The 24,019-nt window shown below is 41.8% G+C and overlaps 1 protein-coding gene across 1 annotated transcript; it reads right to left on the reverse strand.

Annotated features, from left to right (window-relative positions):
- Nucleotides 1-16,134: 16,134 nt before the first annotated feature.
- On the reverse strand, nt 16,135-22,628 carry cdc42ep3 (CDC42 effector protein (Rho GTPase binding) 3). Its single transcript, XM_031737953.2, has 2 exons — nt 22,094-22,628; nt 16,135-17,975 (listed from the first exon to the last, which is right to left on the reverse strand). Exon 2 carries the CDS (start codon nt 17,749-17,751, stop codon nt 16,678-16,680), a length of 1,074 nt encoding a protein of 357 aa, XP_031593813.1. The 5' UTR covers nt 17,752-17,975; nt 22,094-22,628; the 3' UTR covers nt 16,135-16,677.
- Nucleotides 22,629-24,019: the final 1,391 nt, after the last annotated feature.

Here is a 24,019-nt window from a genome sequence, read left to right on the forward strand (position 1 = left end):
GGCTATGTTTTTTATAGTGTTGATGGATGGCATTGTTCTGTCTAAACACAATAGCCTGAAAAGTTTTGAATGAATTCTAATGAAACCTTGCAGCGGTGTGGAGTGGGGTCATGCTAACAATCCATTAAAATCTGGCTTACATCCACCAAGATCTTCAAGGTCAACTCAATGATTTATTGGTCGAAAATTGACAAAAAGCTATATTATTACAAGTGTGTGTGTGTACTGTATAAAGATTTAAAATATGACGCAGCATTCGACCTCTGGCCTATTCTTCAAGGTCAACTGATTGATCTGAAGGTCAAAGTGATAATAATGCTGTACAGAGCTATTTATTAAAGCTATGGGATATAGGGAATGATATATGGGGATTCTAAATGTCACATTAGTTTGCATCCAAATATCGTGTCACATTTGACCTCTGCTCTCACCTTTACATTTTATATCTGCTTTTTCTTCGAGTTGACCCCAAAATGTGTTACATCTTTAAAGAATGGATTGTCCAGAAAAAGTGAATGGGCTGCCAAATTAGTTAGAAATACACCTTAGTAGAATATAATATAATAAGCTCATGTTATTATTATGTCCGGTTCAATATCCATGACCTACTCCTACTACGTACTCTTTGTGTAATCAAAGTAAACATCCATCACGCTAAACGTATTTGAGTTTTGCTGCACTATAAACTTCTTAAAGTTCTTTTTGTTGTTTAAAAACAGCAAAGAAAAAAATTGAATATATTCAAAATATAATGCTATTCCTTTAAAAGTAAGTGAGCTGTTTGGTGGTGGTTTGTGCTGTCGGAGTGCTTCTTGTTTTATATGCAAAGCTGCACGTCTCTTACCTTTCCTGCCCATGCAACCTTTACTGTGTCATTATTGATCAATGCCAATTAGAATGCAAGTCACCAGGCGATAGTCCGACACAAAACACCTGACTCCAATCTCAATCAGCAGAGTAAGCAATGTCATGGGAAGACACGAAGGACTGAGGCTTAGCGTACAGAGCAACCACCCCTTGATAAGTCCAGTACCTCCAGTTACACAAGTTTACTGAGCTCAGGTTTTACTGTGGAGTCAGATATGAATTATAGGACGATTAAAACACTCTGACCCACTTACATTCATTCTGTGGCGGTGGGACGTTTAATAAAGGATGTACAGGGAGAATGGAAGCTGGGTCTGTTGTTCATAATAAAAATTACATTAAGCACATAACTCTGGGCTCTTAATTGAAATGTCAGTCACAGTTAGTTGCTTTTTCATCATTTTTCCTGCTGAATGAAAGGTCTGTGTTTCTCGCCCTGAAATAACTGCCAGATGTCATATTTACTGCCTGTGAGCTGCCCTGTAACATAGACTATTTGCACCATGTTGATCTGGACACTAGATGGCATATGAGGTTAGCTAATAAGACGATCTCAAAGTGTAAAATGATTTAAAAAAATCTTATTATCCCAGAAGATTTCCTCACTAACTCCTTTTGATTTTCAGCCTCTTTTTAAAAGTTAGAAAAATCTGCATAACTGTAGGCAACTACAACTTTAAACTCAAGGCTGTCTGACACTATGGGCTGCTTTGAAGAGTTTTCCTTGATCTCATCATCATGGAAGAGGCAGCTCAGCTTGTGGATTTACAAAGTGTCTGTTATTTTTTTCTTTTGGAGAAAAACTATCTGATGGAAAGCAAGTTATGGGTTCATCACAGACATTTCATGGACATTTAAAATCTGTGTTACATAAGCAACCTCCTCAATGATGCATCACCTTAAGACATCGTTCAGCTCAGTAAATATACACGTGTTAATATTTCTTTAGAGTTCGCACCTACATAAACCTGGCATAAACCCACCAAAAGAAATCAGGCTAGAAAACTGAACTGTGACCACTTAAGACCAAACAAAAACTTTCCACATGGCTTGCTAAGTCAGTGCAAATTTAACAAAGAGATTACAGCAGAGATTTCAAAAACAACATCATTTTTACTGCATTCACAAGTGAGATTTCAGTCATATGGCGAGCGTATTGTGACCGCTCCACTTTCTGAGTTGTTAAACTCTTCTAATAAGGTTTATGTAATTTAGAAAAGCTGACTTGGATCGGATCGTTTTAGGGTTTTAATGGATAAGTTAGCATGCAAGGATTAAGCTGCTGAAATATTCCCTCGTAATGTTCAGTGTCAGCTGGAGGCTTTTTATAATACAAACACAGGGCAGCTCATTATGAGAAGGCGTTAAAATGGCACTATGTTGTTCACAACTCTGCTCACTCTCGGCTTTAGGTTCTATCCATGTTTTCAGTCTCAGAGGAAAGAAGGAGGCTGACGTGATATTTGTATTTTACTGCTCTGGAGGATGGAGATGTTTCCTTTGGAGCAAACTAAAGTCACTTATTTAAAAAAAACAATTCAACAAATTACCTTTCCTGTCCCTGTTTATTTATTTATCACAACAACAGTCATTTATACTGTAAGGTAAAAACCCTGCAATAAGAGAAAACCCCAACAATCGGACCATTCCTCTATAAACAAGCACTTGGTGACAGTGGGAAGAAAAAATTCCCTTTTGAACAGGAATCAGAATCAACATACTTTATTAATCCCTAAGGAAATTATGTGGGTTACAGTTGCTCCAGTACAGTAACAGTAACAGAAACAGACTACACTTTTTAACAATACAATATGTTACAGATTTACAGATTTAAGAAATAGCACAATATATGCAAATCATTCAATAATAAATATCAAGGACTGACAGAGGTGATTATAAATATCTAGAATATTGATAGCAACATTACTGAGTAGAAAAGAGCATGTGCAGATCAGTTTATTGAGTCTGTTGGCATCTGCGACCCTCAACCTGCTCCCCCAGCATGCAACAGAATAGAGGATAGCACAACAGACTCATAGAAAATCCTGAGCATTGTCCGACAGATGTTGAAGGACCTCAGTCGCCTCAGAAAAAAGAGACGGCTCTGACTATATATAACCAATTATACATATAATATATCATAATCATATATAATAATGTATGATTAAATGCAGAGTGGTGTATAACACAGAGTGTTAAGAGGCGAGTGAGGAAGAAACACTCATTGCATCATGGGAATTCCCCAGCAACCTAGGAATAATTGCAGTGTAACTAAGGGAGGATTCAGGGTCACGCCATCCAGCCCTAACTATAAGCTTTATCACAGAAGAAACTTTAAAGCCTAGTAGAGAGGGTGTCTGTCTCCTGGTGTCTGGTTCCAGAGCAGAGGGGCCTGAAAGCTATTCTAAAGTGCTCTGTTGGGGTGCTACAGTTCATATCTACACTTGGGAGCTGAACTATGATGAAGGGCCATGAGTGCTTCATTTTTTACAGCATCTTTCACAAGATGCTATCTTGTTATTTGTATTGTTCACGTTCCCAAACAGACGGGTGAGTATTACACTCTTGAAAATTATACTCCTGCAGCATATTCACAGCATTCTTCTGATTGAGAGTCGGGGCCTGTTCCAGAAACCAGGGTAGGTTTCCTGGTAGGTTTCCTTCTGTAAACCCTGACGCCTCCTCTCCTGTTGCACCCAAAGCAGCTGACTGACCCTCTGACTGAGACATTACTCTGCAGTAATTTACAAAACACTGAAATCCCAGTTAAACATAGTTTATATGCTAGATTACCAGAGTGTAGGAGGAAACCCAAGCAGTCTTGAAGAACATGTAAACTCCACAGACAGGACTGCTTTGCATAAATGATGGGAAGATGGATGATGTTGAATAAAATTGCTCTTTTCCAGCATTTTCCAGTATTGCTGTGAAAACTTAGACAATAGTTGGGATTATGTACCATTTGGAAGTCATAGCTCCCATGAATGGCAGAGAAATGATGGTCTTTCATGTAAGTATTCAAAGATAGCAGGCTGCCACCCTGTGGTTCCACAGATAGCATTAAAAGCCCAGTCAATGCAAATGCTACATCCATTTACTCTCATACTTGTCTTTCATCTGTTTGGTTAGCTCCTTCAGATTGACACTGTGCACCAGTTTTGGCTCATCAATCGGAAGAAAATCCATAACGAACCTTTCATTACAAAAATAAGACACATAAGTACAGTTTGCTCATACAACATGTGTGGTTGCCTGCACATGCCTCCCAGAATGCATTCTGTGGATTACCCCCCAAAAAAAACCAAAACAAAAACCAAACAGTTTTTACCAGCAGCTGCCACTTCTGCCCACTACACTCTACTGGAATATCTTGCTATAATTAATACACAGTTCAAAATGATTTTTTCAGGCTCTCAGTTTTAGACACTTTCGTTCTCATCCGGTGCTTTTAACAGAACTCTCCTCTGATTGGGTGCCCCTCTCTCTCTGTGACATAATTCCAAGTCAAGAGCAGGAAAGAACTGTACAGACACTGACCTCATTAAAGTTTAATATAACTTTAATATAACCCATCATTGTAACAGTGACATCACGTCAAGACTTTGAAAATGGGCACTTTGTGTAAAAACGGCTGTTACGGAACAGCTGTTACTGAATAAAAGTATTATATATTTATCATAATAATTAGATTTTATAGTTGCTGCAGAACCATGACAAGCCTATTCTTTTTCTTTTTAATCTTTCTGTAAACATTCTTACATTGTGGCTCTCTTGCCAAGATTTCCAGTAACAGAATATTTGACATCGGCTTTGCATTGCGTCAGAGATACAGAGCAGATTTGCACACGCCGTAGCGATCATCAGATCATGACTGCCCGCCGCCTCCTCTTCTTGTTCTGTGTGCAGAAATGTGCAAAATGCGTTCCAGTTGTCTGTATGTGGCGATATTACAGCCACATGTACAGACCACACAAAATAAATATACAGCACCAGTATACACTCATATGACTGCGTGCAACTCAGAGCATGCTTTGAATACCTTATTGTCAGCTCTACACCAGCTGATAGAGTCACAGCACAGATCACAGTATTCTGAGTTTAGATTGCTTTGGTTACCTTTCACTGCAGTGTAGGACTTCAGGCATTAACTGTGATCCCACTTAAAAACTCTTTATGTTACCTGAAAGACTCTGAAACCATGTTGATAATTTATGTTTCTTTACTTAGTTTTTTCACTTTATAAACAGTGAGTAAAAGAATTTTACACTTGTATCCACATTCTGATAAGGTCGCGCACAGTGGCACAATATTGTATTTGGTATTATGAAGTTTAAAAAGTCTTCCTGTCATTTATGATCCTCACTTGATCGCTGATGGACAGGAAATATTCCTCACCCCATTTTTACAAGGGTCAGTGGTTGACATCTCAATAAAAATGACTTTAATCAGTTTAATGGGGAGTCCACCTGTTTCTTTGACTAGCATTACCACATATGAGTGGTCACTTTTTCCTAGAGCGCTAATTTGTCTAACATAGGAATAAATAAACTGAAGGAAACGGCCCAGAAACATTAGTTCTTGGTGTTTTTATTAGCCTCGTGTTTCTTGTTGTTATTTCAGATAAAAGATTAATTTAATATACTTTCTTTGCCTGTGTGTGTGTTTGTGTGTGTGGGTCATGGCCACCACTCCTTCACACACAGCCCCCCCAAGCAGTTGGCCTTGGGTGACTCGGTGGGTGGGGAGAAGGTGAAGCTGTTGTGCCCATGTGACATGTTTGGTGACCGATTTTGATGGGGTGCTAATGATCGCGTGGCACGCAAACGGGTCATTAGCCAGGCGGTTGAATTAGCAGGTTGCATGCAAAGGACTTGGGATCAGGCCAGACCACAAAGTAGTTGAGTCATTTTCATTCTTCCTCTCCCTGCCCTTGGAGGGAAATGCAAATGCAGATAATCTCATTAGTAAAACATAACTTTTTCGAAAGGAGCTTTAGAGTAACCCTTGACTGGCAGCTCAGAGCTGTGCTACGTATCACACTTCACATATATCAACTTATATCATCTTCCTGTTATGTTCTTTACGCTCTATTTGTTGCTTATCTTCCTGTTCTTAACGGCCAATTTAGCATCCAGCAGGCTCACAGCTCAATTATGGAGGTATTATCTGTATCATCATCTATGTTTTTATTATGGAAATTACTGAAATCTCAGTATTTACGAGTTTTTGTCAAGCCCATGAGAGTTTTTTTGTTTGTTTGTTTTTGTTTTTTGCAGAGTGAATAGGTGCACTCTAATTCTAATTTACTGGACCAAGGGACAAGAATGTGATGATAAAAAGCAGATAATGCTTTTATACACAATCTGTCAGCAGCGAGAGGCCCCTGGAGCCAGACTGATGCTCAAGTATCATTATGCAGATGCCAACCAAACAGCCAAAGCTTGATTTTCAACAGGTAACAAAGTGAGAAGCGAATGGGCTTAAAGGATTTCTACATGAACTCATGCTTACAGTGGAATCAGAGGCACCAGCATCTCTGTAAAGTTCTCTGTTTTTGCCTCACATTTGTGGTCATACCTATATTATACTTGGTTCTTCTGTGTGTCCTCTTTATTGGGACAAGGAGTTCTGCAGATATTGGGAATAGGAAAAAATGAGTGTTATATTATTGACTGGTAATTAAACAAATGTTGCAAAATAACACAAAAGAAATTAAATAAGTATTTTAAGTATTTACTTTCAAAAGGAGGTAAATAAATAATGTTTTTTTAAGTATAAAGTGTAATACTGGACGTGAAGAGACAAAAAAAAGAATGTTGATAATACTGGATAAAACCTTAAAAACACAATTATCTAGAGCTAAAACCCCCCCCCCCCAAAAGAAACAACAACAACTCATAGTTAGTTAGATTAGGGGGGTCTCGTCCCACGGCGACGCTGGATCGTCTAGACAAGTGCTGAGACCAGTCAGGGTGATCATGGACATCCTATCGGCTTCACGCCAACGCCCTGAGAGACCCTCCTGTTAAGGGCTGAGTTGTGTCTGTGAGTGTGCTTAGACAGTGATTATTTGCTTGATATCGAGAGCATCCGACACAAATCGAACAGCAGAGGGCGGTGCTCGCCATTTTCTGACTCTGACGTTGCCGGGACCATTGAAGTTCTGACATGCTGCAATTTTAAATGTAGAATATCAGCTGAATTTTTAGCTTCATCTGTTTACATCAGAGCCTTCATCTGATTTCAATACAGACAAAGAATAAAAGTCTAAGGCATATTTTCACTGGTAAAATGACAGCATCAGTGTTTGATAATAGGAAACATAGGAACAGCAAAATGCAAAACTTCAAGTTATTAGAAAGGTTGATAGGTTGATAGGATAGCTTCATTTCAAAACATCACTTCCCCCCGACTCTTGTTATTTTGGAATGATTTTCAAACGCTCCGAATGAGAGACAACATCACCTTTAGACAGCTGGAGCAGCAGACTGCATACAGGTTTCACCATAGTGGTGAAGAAATTTGGGGCTGTACAGGTTAGAACAGATGCCGATACAGGGTGAAGAGAGAAAGAGAAATAACGACACGTCTACAACTATTTTGTACTTGTTTAACAAATAACTTATAAACTCACTTGGAGCTTTATTTTAGGGCACTCATATTTACATTTCCTCTTAGCGCACCTTAGGCTGTGAGCACAAGAGCATCTCCAACCTGCTGTCCAACACTTTTGTCTGCAAATTAAAATCTTATCAATAGCAAAAGTGAAGTCAAGCCAAAGCAATAAAAAGAGAGAGGAAGAGGATTAAAACATTAAGCAATACAGAAATCACTAAAAACAGTGCTATAAACAAAAAGATTAAAAACTGTAACTATAGTATTAAATTATGTTATAACATTATATTAACAATTAATATTTAATAAAGATCACTCTCTTCAACATACAAACAATATATCAGAGTAATCACACCCCTATAATAATGTTAAAAATATATATTTTTTAAAATGTATAATTAATAAACAGAAAATAAATGATAGTCCAGCATTTAGCTTACCTGGACCGTGAGTACAAACTGGTGTAATCCACATGAAGACAGTAAAAGAAAGAAAGGCAGCAGGCAGTAGTGTCTCCACCTGCAAGCACTCAACCTGTTTATGCGTTTGGTTATTGGCCCCTGGCTCATCCTTAAAGACATGCTACAGTCATTAAGGGTTATTGATTAGTGATCTGCTCCAGTAGAGTCAATTAAAACCTTTTTTTTTTACAGTCTATGGACATTCCTTTAAACATACCACATTCTTTAAACCCAGTCAAATAACAATCCTTGCCACTGGGTGAGGTCATCACTGAACCTGATCCCCTTCAAAAGGAGAAGAACCTTTGAGCTGTGATCCCTGAGAAAGGTCAGCTATGTTATAGGTGATGTGTGGGAAACCTGAGATAAGTGGGAACATAAATGTTCAAAATGATATTCCACATGCTGTGTAATTCACTGCTGTGGCACAAGCTGGCCCTGTAGATTTATTGTTTTTCATCTGACAGCTCAATGACGGATTGACTTCAATTGCAGACCTATGGGGAAGAGATTTAAAGGTTTATTTTTACGAGGAAATATTTGAAGAAACTATTCAGAGTTGAGTTATTGAGACATCTTCTGAGACATACACATCCAGACACTGGCTCCTATTGTATTGTTCAGTTTTTGGACTCTTTCGAGTCATTTAATGTTGATCCTGATGCTAACTGGGACTCTGCCAAAGACATTTTTAACACTGACTGGGGTTATGAGGACAACCAGTACTCAGATGATTGACAATCCCATGAAACAAGGCTGAAGTATAAGCTGTTATATTGCTTTGCTCCCCATGGAGTCAAATAGAAACGAGATGGATTTCACAGACACGGCGCAGTGTGTTTCAGGTAGAAGCACAATGCAGCTCTTGAGCGCAGGACAGAGGTCACAACACCATGAGAATGTGATCAGCACTCATTCATAATTCTTCTTTTTTTTTTTTATAAATCTCTCCCTGCGTGCTTCGTGTTGTTCCACTTTACTGGCCCAGCAGTAATTCAACTGTGCAAAGACAAAGTGTAAAAGCTGCAAACAAAGCATAAAACGAATGGCCACCAGCTGCTGTTTCTTTTTAGGGCTGCAGGAAAGGAACCTGCATGGAAATTTCCTGCAGATGTGATCGCATGACTGGTTGGTGACAACTTATTAAAAAAAGAGACTCTGGGGCACCCAGTGAGCCTTTGGGGGACAGAGGGATCAAGCTTGCACAGGGACAAGGAAAACATAGAGGGATCTTACCTTAAAAGGCAGAATCCTGAAGGCTGTAGGCCATACCAAGGGAATGTTTCTATGACCTGAAACTTAGGGCTTGGTGGTGTCATGCACTCTTCTTTCTATAACCATAACTCTGTTTCACATTTTATTTTTGCTACATAAACTTGATAAAATAAAACTAAACCACTGTCAGTTCCAAAAAGTAGATCAGCACTTTACTCATCCCTTATGTACAAGTAAGATTTTGGAAATTCAGATATTTCAGTAAACAGCAGACTAACTTTATAAACCCAATGTAATTTTCTGGCAATGTTTTAGATTAGCTTTTTGTGAGCCGTGAGCTTTGCAGTGGTCTTCTGAGACTTAAAGGCACTAGGCTAATGCGTGCCAGGCAGGTCGTAACAACCATGAATCATCGCAGTCAGCACCCTGTTCAGTGTCAGCAAAGCTGAAGCAACCAGTCAAAATTTTAAAAGATAAAACTCTATTTATTTTTGAGATTTAGATGATACATATTATTCTTATATATGATGCTACAGCCAGCAGCCAGTTAGCTTGACTTAACATAGATTCTAGGAATGAAAAGAAATTTGTAGCTCCAGATTTTACAAATTCCCAATTAATATGCAGCTGTTAGGGAGATTTTGTTACTGTGGTCAGGAGCACGTAGCATCTCATTGACATAACCAGTTAACACTGGCAATTTGTTAGTGTTTCTTGACATACAGTTGGGAATTTGTAGGGTGCCTCCTGGCAGCCTTCCAGGTGAGGAGTTTTGGCCATGTCTGGAGGTAGATCCGGGGAAGAGGGAAGACATTATAAAAAGGTGGAAATTTTTATCCATTGGCTTCTGAAGCCCAGTATGACCAAGATTTAGAGATTGGATTTAACTTTTTTTATTCAAGACTGAGAAAGTATACAGTCTTTTTGTGACCACGGATACGACCACTTGAAGCTGAATGCAGATTTACGTAATGCACTTCTGCAGTGGCTTATACTGCCTACGGGAAAGACCAGGACATACTGAGATAGTTAATATCCTAATGTGTAATGAACCTATATCGAATAATATTTCTCTAATTGCAGGACCGTTATAATAATTCCCCTGAGGTGGTGTAGTGATGGGTGTAATTACAGTATTTTATTGTAAAATAAATTAGAGCTGTAAATTTTTTTTTTACCAGATTCATGTTTACTAGCTTGTAAACCAAATAGCATTTCTGCAATTGCAGTGACTTTAACATGCTAACCAGGCAGCTGGAGAGATTTTACCATCAAGCGTACTCGATTCATCAGCTATTATCTTGAAGCCTGAGAACATACATAAGTATGCACTTACCTGTCTAAAAAAGTTCTAAACAGGTCAAATTTGTCTACAAACTAAGACTGAATCATTAGTTGGGCACCACATTAGCAACGTATGCAATTGAGCACATGTTAGCCTAACTTTTTGAAGTAGCTAGCTAGTATTATGTAGGTCAATTGATAGCAGTTAGCCAGTTTAAATACAGGAAAATTTAAAGCTGTCCTTTTCTAGTGCGGTAAACCAAAAACGCTATCTTATGCCGAAAATTTATTTGTAGGTTAGTGGCAGTGTGATCAAAATTTAGCCAGCGTGCAGCCCCTCAAACTAACCATTTATAGGCATGATATTGCAGACTTATTACCAAACTGTAAAGTGAATTGCTAACTTGTAAACACCTTCCAAACTATTCTTAGGAGTGCTATGTATTCCCCAGTAAACACCACTCCCAGGCCACGATTATCGGATCCTAGATGGTGACTTGGGGCAGTCGTCTTATTTGGCTGACAGATGTTGTTGACTTGCCATAGGAAAAGATGGTAAGTGATGTCATTGACATCTATAAGGGGAGATAACTCTAAGCCCATTCCCCTCCCACAACCTTCCATCTACACGACACTGAAGGACTTTTCAGAGGGCTGTTTGGATGATATGCATTAAAGAGCAAATATATAAATACCACCTATGTGTGAATATAGATCGCTGACCCAGAAAAACACACTTATGGGCCGTTGCTGCCCTGGGTTGAGGGACATGCCATAAAGAAAGAGAAAAAATAGAGGCACATGTGATCTTAGAAAGACTTGCTGTATTTGGTTTCACTTCCTTGCAGCCTTAGAAGACAACATGCATTGCTGTCTGGGCTCAGTTTCCTTCTCTGTCTCCCAAGACAGGAATAAATATGAATAAAAATGAATAACTCAGAGATTTTGTACTGTAGGGTTAGCACAGACTTTTTGTAAAGTAGAAGATATCTTTTATAAAATAGAAGAAGACTACTTTTGTAAAGTAGAAGGGTGGCACGGTGGCTAGCACTGGTGCCTCACAGCAAGATAGTCTTGAGTTAAATTCCACCATCAGGCCAAGGTCTCTCTGTGTGGAGTTGGCATGTTCTCCCCGTGTTTGTTTAGAATTTCCAGTTAACCTAACTGCATGTCTTTGGATTGTGGGAGGAAGCCAGAGTACCCGGTGAGAACAATTGGAAACTCTAAATTGCCCATAGGTATGAATGTGGAAGTGAATCTAAGTGGGAATGGTTGTCTTTGTCTATGCGACAGACTGCCGACCTGTCCAGGCTGTACCCTGCCTCTTGCCTTAAGACAGCTGGGATAGGCCCCAGCCTGCCTGGCGACTCTGAAAAAGGATAAATGGATGGATGGATGGAGAAGATATCTTGGAGTATCCATACAGTAATTAAGCAAAGACAATGGATGGTGACCCTTGCAGATTAATGCTTGTTGTGTTGTGTCTAAAGAGAAGAAGAATGCATTGCAGGCTTTAAAATTTAGAACACAAAGTCACCACTAAGTCTCATCTAGCAAACAACCCCCTCATATACAGCTTTTAAAAATATTCATTCAAAATATTCAGAATTTGAGGTGTGAAGATGCTAAAGTTACCACTGTACCCTTATCAAGACTACACAAATAGAACACAACTAACACATTCATAGAGAGGCACGAGTAGGGAAGTGTCATTTGTGTGGAGTGTGTCGTGATTGGGAGCTTGTGTTACTTCTTTCAAAGTAAGAATTTAAATCAGGCCTTACCTTTGTCAGCACTAACTGTAAAAAGTCAATAAGATAGCTTACATTTCTATATATCTATATCTATATTGAAAGATGAAAACTCAGATTGAAGTTATTTGGACAGTTGTGAGTCTTGGTATGTTTTGGTCTCAGTCCTATTAAGACACCTGTGAAGGCTTCTACTGTAACTACACGCTGAAGAAAAAAGATGCAGATGAATGAGTCGTACACTCCTGGCACCATAATCAAACCTGCCTGGGGTTTGTCAAAGAGGCATTCTGGTGCCTGTGAGGTGACACTGTTCTGTTTAACTGTCCTCCTCTTTCTGCCCTCCTTTCAGCTCAGCCCTCACGTGCTAAAGATACAAACTCAACTCTCTATGGTTACCGTCAGCCAAACAATAGTCAACAGTGCCGTGAACCTGAGGTATCCGCTGCCTGCCAGACCAAACTGCATGTGAGCTCGCTCATATCTGCACTGCATCAACTCCTGTTCAAGCTCATTTTATTCAGCCGCAAGAATAAGCTTTCTCTGCTCTCTCCTGTTGTCTTTTGGAAGGGAGCTGCGGCACTACGCTGCTAAATCAGCAGATCTACAGAACACTTGAGTCCAAGCGCTATGCTCAGCATCCCAAAGTAAATGTTCCCAAGAAACTTCTATAACCGAGGCCCCGATTATCATGGCAGTCAGCTTTGGAACATGTACAGTATGCATCAACATTGAATCATATCTCTCCAGCAAGCAAAAGAAATATTTAACAATAATATCTCTGTGAGAAGCTGTGCTCATAACTCAGATAGTTTATCCTGCCCAGAGTCTGGGCTGCATGAAAAGTACTTTGTTTGAGTTTGGGCTCTGCTGTAGGACATTTACAGCAGGTGAAGACATAAGAAGCTTTATCCTGACGCTTGCATCTCATATGTCCCCAGGGACCGTGAACAGGGAAACATCTTATTTAACTTTCCGCTCTCATCTGCCTGAACGCAGCTCAAGTCCGACTATGAGGGACACCTCTATGTTCAGAAGACAGTGTGTGCATTATACAGCTCTGTTATAGAGGTAGGGTGGAAAATTTTGCTTGGTCCTAGCTGTGCTTTCTTTGGCACTGGTGGCCTCTGGGCCAAAGCCTGTTCATCTAAGAAATGACAGCTTCACCTTAGCCCGGGAAACTAAGAAGTCGGATCCCCGGGATTGCTGTGGAGAAACGCAATGTAAGACCAGGTGTTTGGAGGAAAAAAGCTTTGCTTGCTTTTTATATGACGATGTTTGCCCCAGCAGACTCAATTCAAAGTATATTTCCTGAATATGCCCTGTTTTTCTTTCTTGTGTGGTGTACCGTTCTACAAGAGCTGTTTCTGTTTTTGTCGAGACACCAAGTGGTTGGGGAAATTACAAGGCAGCAGGTGGCTACACCCGTGCCCTCCCTATCTCGGCAAACATCGCTAATTTGCTCCTCCGTTCCCTGTAACACTGTTTCGCCTGAACAAAAATGTTTGTACAGAGGTTTTACAAAATGAACATTGCTGTGAATCAACCCCAAGAGAGAGTCTGACTAACTGAAACAAAAACACGATATCAAGATATGCTAAGCAGTGGCTTGCTAGCGAAACAAGTGGAATATTGTACTACATCTGTGGGTGTCGCACAATGAGCTGCCTGATTGTGCTGCTGCGTAGCATCTGTGTGGTGTTATCACAGAATATCAGAGGCAGTTGGAGTTGAGGTTTCTTCAGGTCAACCCTCCACCTTGGCCTTCTGGTAATGAGAAACAGTCCACCAGGACTACTTCCACCTTCCCTCCCTGCTTTTTTCTCATCTGCCCTCAGGCCCCAGGAGAACTCTAAAGCCCAGAAACAAGACACAAGAGACTCCTGATCTAGTTGTATACTTGAAATGCAGTAACTATTATTCAGGCTCTGAAATGACAAAAAATCAATCTCACATGACACAAAGCCTGTCTAACTTTAAAGGCAGAGCCCCAGGTGGTGAGCTAAAGAAATGTTCATCTCGTGTAGGGTGCTGAACTCTCAGCAATAAACAGTGTTCAGAGTGTAACATATGTTGAGTATTTGTGTTGGATTTCATCAAATGCTGGTATTTCCTGGCATTTTTTTATGAGAGAACTTTGGAATGTGTGTGGAAATATGTCTAATATGTTACACAACATACTGAAGGGCTGTGGTTACAAGTTGTTTTGTAAAAACAGCCTGCTTGGGGTCCACACCTGTCAGAATGAAGGCTGTCATCAAGTTAGCGTTGGACCAGTGAAGACACGAGCATAGCAATTACCTTGACAGCTAAGGTTTTCATTACTCATCCTCAGAGGTTGTGCGCTCCAGCTAAGTATACGCAAATCCTTCAGCACTAACGTTGGGATTTTCCAGTGGTTGGGGTATCTGCCATGGCATGGGTTTTTCTTGCGTGGGGAAATGCTCATGTCTCCTACAACATCTGGTTTCACAGCGGCTTCGGATGCCTCGGCTGAGCTGGTCGCGGTTGTTTGTGGATATTCTGAGGCCTTTGATGGATTCTGAACGGTTTGCCACATTGCCTCAGTAAATGACAGAAGCAGAATTGGAGCCAGATAATTATTTGCATATGGAATTAGCGAGCTAACACAAACCAAATTGAGGTGGACTTGTTTTTCTCTAAAATATTATGGCACAGGGATATGTGGGTGTTGGGGGAAACCTGCTCTCCATAGGGTCTTGTTATGACTTAGACCTGTTTGTCTACATTCAAGGACCTGTAGGGGCAGCAAATCAACTGTGGGGGCCAGTGCCGATGGGTAATTGCAAAGGACTGCATGTAGAGGTAATCACTGATGTCCTGTTCTTTAAGGCTGTTGCTTCAACACTGCTGGCTCAAGGTTTGCCTGAAGGTTGTAAGATTGTGTTTTACAGCCTCGCTTCTCTCTGTACACTCTGGCTGATAGACAGTGTGGCTCTAGATGTCAGCCCCCCCCCCCTTTTACTTGGAACAGCTGATTTATGTCTAGTCCTGGACACTTGTGCTCTTTGACTGGAATGCAAAGAATTTCAAAGACCCCCTCCTCTGCCTGTCCCATCCTCATGCAAACAAATGGAGCAGGCGCCTGGCTGGGCAGATGAAAGCCCACCAGTGCTCCCACAGCGGGGCAGGGAGGGAGAATGTAAGGAATGGAAGAGGCAAGACGAGAGATCCATTCGGTTCAGTCAGCCTGCCTGTTTCTTTCTTGGATTTTCAGACTTGATTCATCAGTTGACCTTTATTTTAAGATAAAGAAGACGTAAGAAGCTGTACTACAACAGATCTACTCACATTACAGCTGTTCTTTTCTGTTATAATGTGTCACATACCCGGACAGGTCGCCAGCCTGTTGCAACCATCCGTACTCACGTTCACATCTATGACCAATTCTGAATCACCAATTAACCTAAACCCATCCATGTCTTTGGGTTGTGGAAGTGGATACTCCACAAATAAAAGGCCTGTATTTGAACTCTGGACCTCCTTGCTGTGAGGCAGCCCTGCCTGTCTTTAATTTACCCGGTAACTTCAATTTACAGTAAGGCATTGCTCAATGGGGATAAACTACCTTGTAATAAAATAAAACTATATATTTATAGAAGGCCCCAGTAAATGTATACTCCTCTGAGCTCAGTGTTTTGTGTCATAATTATAAAGGTTCATATAATTTTGCCTAATGATGCTGAATCTAATTGCACTGCATGTGGTTTCTAATTAGTCCATATTTAATTGTTGTTTGTTTTATGGGCATAGCTATCTTTGCTCACTATGTCATGAGAAATATAATTTTTCTAGAATTGTTTTTTTTCTTTTTGATACAAAAGGTTTTGCCAGTACGTCATGAAATGTACCTTATCTAATCATCTTGGGACTCTTATTCCTGGTGTTGCACACATTCCCTGTAAGAAACGATAGCCAGATTATGGGGAAAATGAATTTATTTGTGTTAAAGATTTAAAAACACAAATATGCATAGTGTTTGGTTGTTTGAAATGTGGCAAATGAGTTATGTGACAAACGAAACCGTGCTTTGTTAAACAAACTTGAAGTCACAAAATGCAGTATGTTCTTAGAGAGTGTGAGAATCGAGACTGAGTGTAAAAAAAGGACCTAAAAGCTGTCATATTTTCAACATAAGAGCGTCAATCTATCATGTAGCATTGTTACAGTCATTTAAAATCAAAGACAGAATGGCTGTTTTAGCTGTAACTCAAAAAGCACATGCATCTTAAACATGCTACTGGCATGGCAAACAAAACAAAGAAGACTCAACACTCCATAGAAGCTAGAATTTAAGAATACTTAAATGTTTTGACAATAAAAACATAAGCAGCTTTGTCTATTGTAGCTGGTTTTCATCTCAATGATATATCCAGACACCATTTTGATTGCTTTATGAGTCTTTCTCTCCTCATGGCTATATTTTAATAATTCCCATTCTCCTCTTGGGGACACAGTGCAGCTCAAGGCCTGCTCTTTGCTGCAGGTTTATCCATTATGTTGAGCACATCGTCCAGGATGGATGGGCCCAGATCGAGTTCGAGGGAGAGGAATGACCCTGTGATCTGGGCTAGGGAATCCTGCGATGTGCTCTTCTCTTTGGTAAACTCAAACTCGAAATCACAAATGCGGCCATCTTCCACCCCACTGTCTCTGTCCACCCACTCTCCATTGTACTTGGAAAGCTCCTGCTTAAAACCAATTGTAATGTCATCGTTAAAGTGTCCGTAACCGTTGCAGTTACCGTTGCCGATGAGACTCCCGCTCCCATCGTAGCTCTTGCCCTGGAAGTCTCCTTTCCCGCTCAAGCTGTCAAAGCTGCTTGTGTTGCTGTTCAAGCTTCCATTAGCTTTACAGATGCTGTTGCTGTGACCGTTGATATAATAGGATGATGGATTGTCAAATCTGCTTTCACTCTTGTTTATTTTGTTAGCTTTGGCAACCTCCTTAGAAGGGGACTTATCTGTGTTCTCAAGCAGATCCAACAGCACGTCAGGCTTTGACTGGAAATCTGTGGAGGGTGATGAGGGCTCATTGTTGAAGATGTTCATGGAGCGCAACAGAGCATCCATCTGCAGGATCTCTACATCTTCAGCTGTGTCAGATTTCGTGGAAGGTGCCGGTCCCATGATGTCCTCCAATGGCTCTGGTTGCATGGAGAACACGGCAGAAGAGATCACTGGAAGGGTTAGGGCCTGGCAGCCACCGATAGCTGGGAGGGAGATTGCGTTCTTGAGTACTGGTGAGGGAGTCTCGACGAAGGAAGCGTCGCCTGTGCTGTTCGCTCGCAGAAACTCGCTCTGGACGCTGTATTGCGGGTGGACGTCTCTTTTTCCTGGTAGGAGCTCATACTGTCCCTGGAGGAAGGACATGTCTCCGAAGGCATCTCTTTCCCCGCCCTTGCCAATGTGGATGGTGTGGCGAAAATCCCCGAGAGGTGGACTGATCATATCAGGTGACAAAATATCTCTCAGGCGACATTTTTTTCCCTTCTTATTATTGGTGGGTTTAAGATATATAGGTGCCTTCGCTGGCATGGCTGTCTCTAAAGAGGAAATCTCAGATATGCAGGTTAGAACAGTTGGAAGTCCTCTATAAGTTCTTGATGTTGCAGTTCCCCCAGGGGAGAAGCTCAAGTTACATTCTCAGTTGCACACCTCCACACAGGACTCCAAAAATGATCGCAGCATTGATCAGCAACTGGCTTTGCAAGCAGGGCTGGTGATGTTCAGCAATATAGAAAGGTCGAATGGGCGCTTTCCTGAAATCAGAGACAAAAGCAGAATGTGTCAGCATTTCTCTAAAACTTGAACTCAGCAATGAAAGGAAGTTGTTTGATGAGAACTGCAGCTGATACAAAACCTCTACTCGAGAAAAAGAAGTCAACACTGGTCCCAGAAATAAACTCTAATACTGAATACTACAAGAAAATAAGATCCTCATCCGCACTTTGCATCTAGCAAGCTAGCACAAAGAAGAGGAGGGCTGGGTCTCGAGGCTTTTTTACTCCTCTATTTCCACACGTGAGCCAGCTTTGGCCTCCGCAGATCTGGACGTGCTAATGTGGAACAGCTGGACCGCAGATTGAGAGAGAAGAGGCAAAGGAAGGCTTTAGAAGGATAAGAGCCGGACGGTCTGTTTTTAGGAGCGAGCTACTGCTCAGACACGCACAGAGTGATAGGAGAAGGTGGAGACCCAGAAGAGGGAGTGGGGGGCGATGAAGGGGCTTAGGGGGGATTGTGTGAATGAGAGAGAGAGCGAGGGATTACACTGTAAGTGGATGTTAAGAAAGAAGATGGTGAATTGATTTGGCTTTGATGAGCCAGGGGGTTGGCTCTGATTAATAAGTGGGAGATAGCAGCTAGGTTGCAGTACATCAGACTGAGTAGAAAATATTAAAGAGATTTTGGATTGGTTACAAAGTGCCTGATTGCATGCCGCCGTCTCGAGAATATCACCACGTTGCCTATTGTGTAGTTTGGTGTAAAAAGAACATTTGAAATGATGCAGGAACCAAAGAGAAAGGGAAAGGAGTATAAAGGAAGGGTGCGTGGGTGATGAGGGGGTGGGAGGGAGCACCAGTGAGAAGAGAGCTTGCCCATTTATAGACATATTTACTTATGAGAGGTCTGTCAGCAGTGACTGTCTGACAGAGAGCACCGCTGCACAAAAGTGCCTGGGCGGTCAAGTCCACCCCCACTAAAAAAAGAGAGAGAGAGAGAGAGAGAGAGAAAAAAAAGAAACGTCTCACTGACAAAACATCCACATTCCTGCTGCAGCCGACGCATACAGACACCCTGCAACAGCCTTATCAGAGCCACTTTAAGTAGGCTGTGTTTATTCAGGAGGCAAATCAGCGTGCAGCCAGAGAGACAGACACTTGCTGTGAATTTGAATCCAAACTGCAGCCTGGAAATCACCCGTTTTGACCATGACTTCCTGTGTCTCCAACCTGTTTTGCTGAACTGGTGCAGCATCAAAATCTTTCCACTACATCTTTATTAAAGTGTACAAGATTTGGAGTACAAGATGAAATCTTCTCACTGTAGAAGCTGTAATTGTGAGACAAATATATCTATCGTCATCCGCAAAACACTGGTGAGCTATACATAGCTATGACATGTGTGAGTGTGTTAAATGGCAGCTCTGCTCTCTGAGGGTTCTTGTCTTATTTGAGTGCCGGTGTGAGAGTGAGTGTTTGCGCGAGGTGCCTGAGATAGCATTTTTGAATGCATGCCATGTGTGCAAAGAGCGTGTTTGTTTGCTAATAGTGAGGGGGAGAAAGGGAAGGACGAGAGGGGAGGGAGTAGAGGATGTGCCGCAGTATTTAATGGGGGTGTCAGTGTAGGGGGAGCATGGCAAAATCCTGTACTTGTTTAGCTCAAGCATTTCTCATACTGTATCTTGTTTTCTTCCTTTTCTCCTTTTTCCAGTTTTTTTTAAAGCATCTCTCCTCTGTTCTTTCTGACCTTGACAGCTGATGCTCACTGCAGTGGGAAACTGGGCTCGGGTAGGAAGCAGAACAAATAGAGCACCAAGCCAAAAGGCTTCCTGTGCACTCCAAGTGCACAGCACATCCATATCTGTTATACATTTTTTTTTACTGCTCTTCCCAAGAGTAGGAGGTCACAGCTGCACTCCTGGATGAAAAACTTCCTCTCATACATCCTTATTGATTATCGCACCGTTCTGATTAAATTATTCCAAATGCCTGGCTGTGCTATTCTCTGGACAGCCCGTGCATTACAGCAGATGATGATGTCGGCCGAAATCAATAGTATGGACAGAAACGGTCTAGCCACAGAGCGGATCAACACTTGCAACTCTCACAAGGAGACATCTGCTTTACATTCTAGCCAAGGTCAACACTTGTGGCCTGTAAGAAGTCAGCTGGTACGGTGAAAGCCTGAAGGTCTGACCTTCACATCAGTCATCCTGCTGGTGGCTCAGTTGGCTTATACGGCAAATATGATTGGAATTTCAAAGGCCACCAGCAAAGTATGAGGAAAACAATGTCCTCATGTTGGTCTTTCAAGTATTGGTTGCCTGTGCATGCCTGTGGAAACTCTGTATGGACATTAACTTAATGAGAAATTGACTAATTTACTATTGATTTGTGTGTATGTGGGGAATCATAGCAATGGTAGGCTAAGCTTGTGTTGGCCCTAGTGGTAATCAATCAATTGCAGCTCCTCAGGGTGTTCCAGGATGGACCCTCATGGCCTCCTAACCTAATGAATCCATTTGTGTCTCTGCAGGCTGTTAATAGTTGAGCAGGTATATTCTAGTGTATCTCACAGCCAAGTCTAGATTTGCACCCTCATTTTGGAGCTACTCCAAAAACAGGCTGCAAGGCAAGCATGTGCTGAGAGGTCTGACAACCTTCTGGCGCCACTGCTGCAGAATGCCGACCGGAGCATTTCCACTGCCCAGGAAGTGAGGCTACGATGCCACCTTCCTTTCAGAATAGCTTGCCCCAGCAGCCGGTCATTCAGCTGCTGGATAAAACGACTGTGTCATTGGGTTAGCAACAGCTATCTGTCTGGGCATGAAGTGATCTGGAGCCACTCCAGCCTCTTTAAAAGTAGAGCTTTGCCTCATCAGTTCAAGCGCGGAGGCTTAGATACAAACAAGGGGGCAGCAGAAGGAGCGAGGTGATGAAAGTCTGAGTGTGAGGGCAGATAAATATGGGGTTGGCATCTGGTAATTAAACTAACGGCTCGTGATTTGTCTGGTTATTTCTGGACATCTAAAAGTCGCGTGCAGTATAACTGGGCCAGTATATTTAGAGAGGCTGTGTAACTTTACTGTGGGCTAAATAAATGCTACAGTTTGATGACACTTTAGGGTTCACCGGTGCTCTAAAACTAAGCGGGTGCAGCTGCTTAAAATATGACTGGTATATGACTTCACCTGTTTCTAAAATAGAAACTTGGCATCCCCAAAAATATCCCTCCAGTGATGGGATTACCGTGCTGGCATATCATCAGTGCTGCTGAAAAATAAATAGCATGCTATTAGCAGTTGTAGCTGGTCACAGTTCCTCCCACTGTTTCTACAAAGCAACATCATGGAAGTTTGAAGTCTCCACATACTCCTCTGACATCTAACCATGGCCTTGACTTCTGTTACGTCTTTGAATAGCAGAAAGACCCTCACTTTGGGGCTGTTATAAAAAGCAATGCACATACCAAAGAGGGTAATGGTAGCCTTACAGAATAGCCTGAACTCTTTGTTACATAAAAAAAAAACACACCAAAAAAACACCCTCAATTATAGGCAAAGGCCTTACTTTCGAGGGGACTGGTGGTGGTGCTGGGAATCGGCTGAATAGCAGGGTGGAGTATTTGCTCTGCCCCTCTTTTTCACTCCCCTTGTGCCACCCGCAAGCATGGCCAACACTTGCTAGAGTTATCCTTGGCAGAGATGAGCAGGAAAAGTATGAAACATGAAGAGAAAAGAAACACATACTGGCAAAGAAGAGTTTTCCCTTTCTCCTCAATATAACCATAAAAACCTTCTCAAGAATCTGCGTCCCTAGACAGATGAGGGCTAAGCCAGCTCTGCGTTTCACAGGAACATGCCTTAAGCGTGTAGTCGGACTAAAAATGTCTCTCTTGGAAAGCGGCAAGGGTATCATGTTGCGCCGAACAGTTTTCAGCTCTTGTGTTACATGTATGCCAGACAAATGCTTAACTTACCATGCACGCTTTTACTGTTACCAAGCAATATCTCACTCTGCTCCAGATACTCACTCAGACCCAAAAAGACTCACTTACATGACAGTAGGAGGAAAGAAAAATCCTATTACTGTTCTCCAATTCAGATTACAGTACAGCAAGAGAGTGAGAAATGAAACAAGTTCCTTCTGTCACTCACCTCAGATGTTTTGTCGGGGGAGATCTGGAGTCTCCTTGGTGTTGCTGGGATTCTCCTGAAAGCTGCAGCTCCTGGTTGATATGCGTGCTTGTATGTGTGTGTGTGTGTGAGAGAGCTCAGCGGCTGCTGTGCTGCTGTGCTGCTCCTGTGGCTTGTTGACACTGCCCTAACGTCTCTGCCTTGAGGCTGCACTTCTGTCGACTGGGACGTCTGCCGGACAGCTGTTTTGGAATTGCTCTCCGATTTCTCACTGAAACAAGTCAAGTCTCCTCCCCTGACTCCCACTGCTTCTTCCTCTCTCTCTCTCTCTCTCTCCTCTCTCTGTCTCTCTCCCTCTAGCAGCACCTGTGCATGTCTATCCTCTCTCCTCCCCCGAGCTGGGATTTTTTAGGCTGCTCTGCGGTGTTTGAGGATCATCCTTGCTTCCTGTGTCTTGGTGGAGTTGCGGCGCTGAGCGAGCACAAGCTCTGGTCTCGCAGTCCCAAAAAAATTAGCACTGCGTGGAGAAGAGCAAATTCCTTAGGGGATGTCTGGCTGTCTCCTTTCTAAATTAGTCCTCCGTGATATATGCTGGGAGTGTGCATTCCCCTCACTGCTTTTCTGTCTCTCCATATCTGATAAGAACTCCTCTGTTAACATAGCCGGCAGACACGTAGATTGGATTCACGCTGGCTGTCTCCAGAGCCTCTCTATCCTTATCTGTCTATCACACGTGCACACCCATACTCTCCAATTTTTTCTCTCAAGCTGAAAGCCTGCACTCCAGTGCCTTTTTTAATTTTTTGTTATGTTGTGCATAGACATTTTGAAAAAAAAATTGCAGCAGGCTGAGGCAACGCCGTGTGACTGAACTAATTACTGCATAGTGCTGCAACACTGCAGCACATGCAGGGTGCATTTACAGTCAGACTTACAGGCAGCACAAGGACAGCTCTTTTTCCCTACAAAGGTTTTAAATGTGCATAGACAGAGACATGAGGCAGTGTGAGGCAGTGTATGATTGTTTTCTAACATTATGCCCTAAAGTCAAGGTCGTGTTGCGTGTGCTTCCATTTCTTTTAGGTTTTACTCATGTATGGGATAAAACCCCTATCAACTTGGTAACTGACACAGCTTAGAGGTGGAGAAGTGTGCATCTCTGCTTGTATTACAAAAGAAAAACGGGTGAAGATAGAGGAGGGAAGGGGTGCTGAAGGCTCAGACAGTGTTTGTGTGTGTCTGATGTTGTCTTCAAATCTCGTCATCCAGTCTTGTCTGGAATATAAAGCAGCACATCCTTCTGCAAACAGTCCACTTGTGGTTCCTGGTTAATTTGGCTTGGGTAGCTCATTACTCCTTAATCTGCTTTCTCCCTGCTGCTATATTATAAATGATTGATGGAGCATTTTAATAACTAGCCTTGTATACTTCTTTGCAAAGTCTCACACTGGACTAAATGCAGATGGGTTGCGTCTGCTTGCGACCAGCTCACGGTTTCAAAGACACCCTCTATTTAACTTACACAGGCGTTATTTAGCACCAGTTAAACCGCAGTTGTGAATGGAGCCCTGTTCGCGTCATGCTGTCATGTCGCCTCAGGGTGATGTCATCACGGCATCCGTGTGGCCTGCACATGATCTGTAAGTAGAACACACAACCCTGTCTTCTCATTAAACCATGCTGAAAAAGGAAACAGTAAGTAATTTCCCATAAAAGATAAGTTTCTTATTGGCAAAGAGATGGGAAATTCAGCCTCTGGCAAGACATCCTAAAGACTTTTTTTTTCAACAGCAGACATTATAACTTGTCTTCAACAAAGCCTTCGGTGTACTCAAATGCCTCTTCCTACAAGTCATGACAGTGGGACACAGGCAACCAAGGTTAATACCAGGACCATTAAACCTAACCAGATAAATAAATGTAGCCAAATATATAGTTTTCATATAT

The sequence above is a fragment of the Oreochromis aureus genome, linkage group 13 (assembly GCF_013358895.1).
Source record: "Oreochromis aureus strain Israel breed Guangdong linkage group 13, ZZ_aureus, whole genome shotgun sequence".
NCBI lineage: Eukaryota > Metazoa > Chordata > Actinopteri > Cichliformes > Cichlidae > Oreochromis > Oreochromis aureus.

Coding starts and splice junctions, on each gene's coding strand:
- cdc42ep3 (XM_031737953.2), bottom strand. CDS start 17,751: ATGCCAGCGAAGGCACCTATATATCTTAAACCCACCAATAATAAGAAG.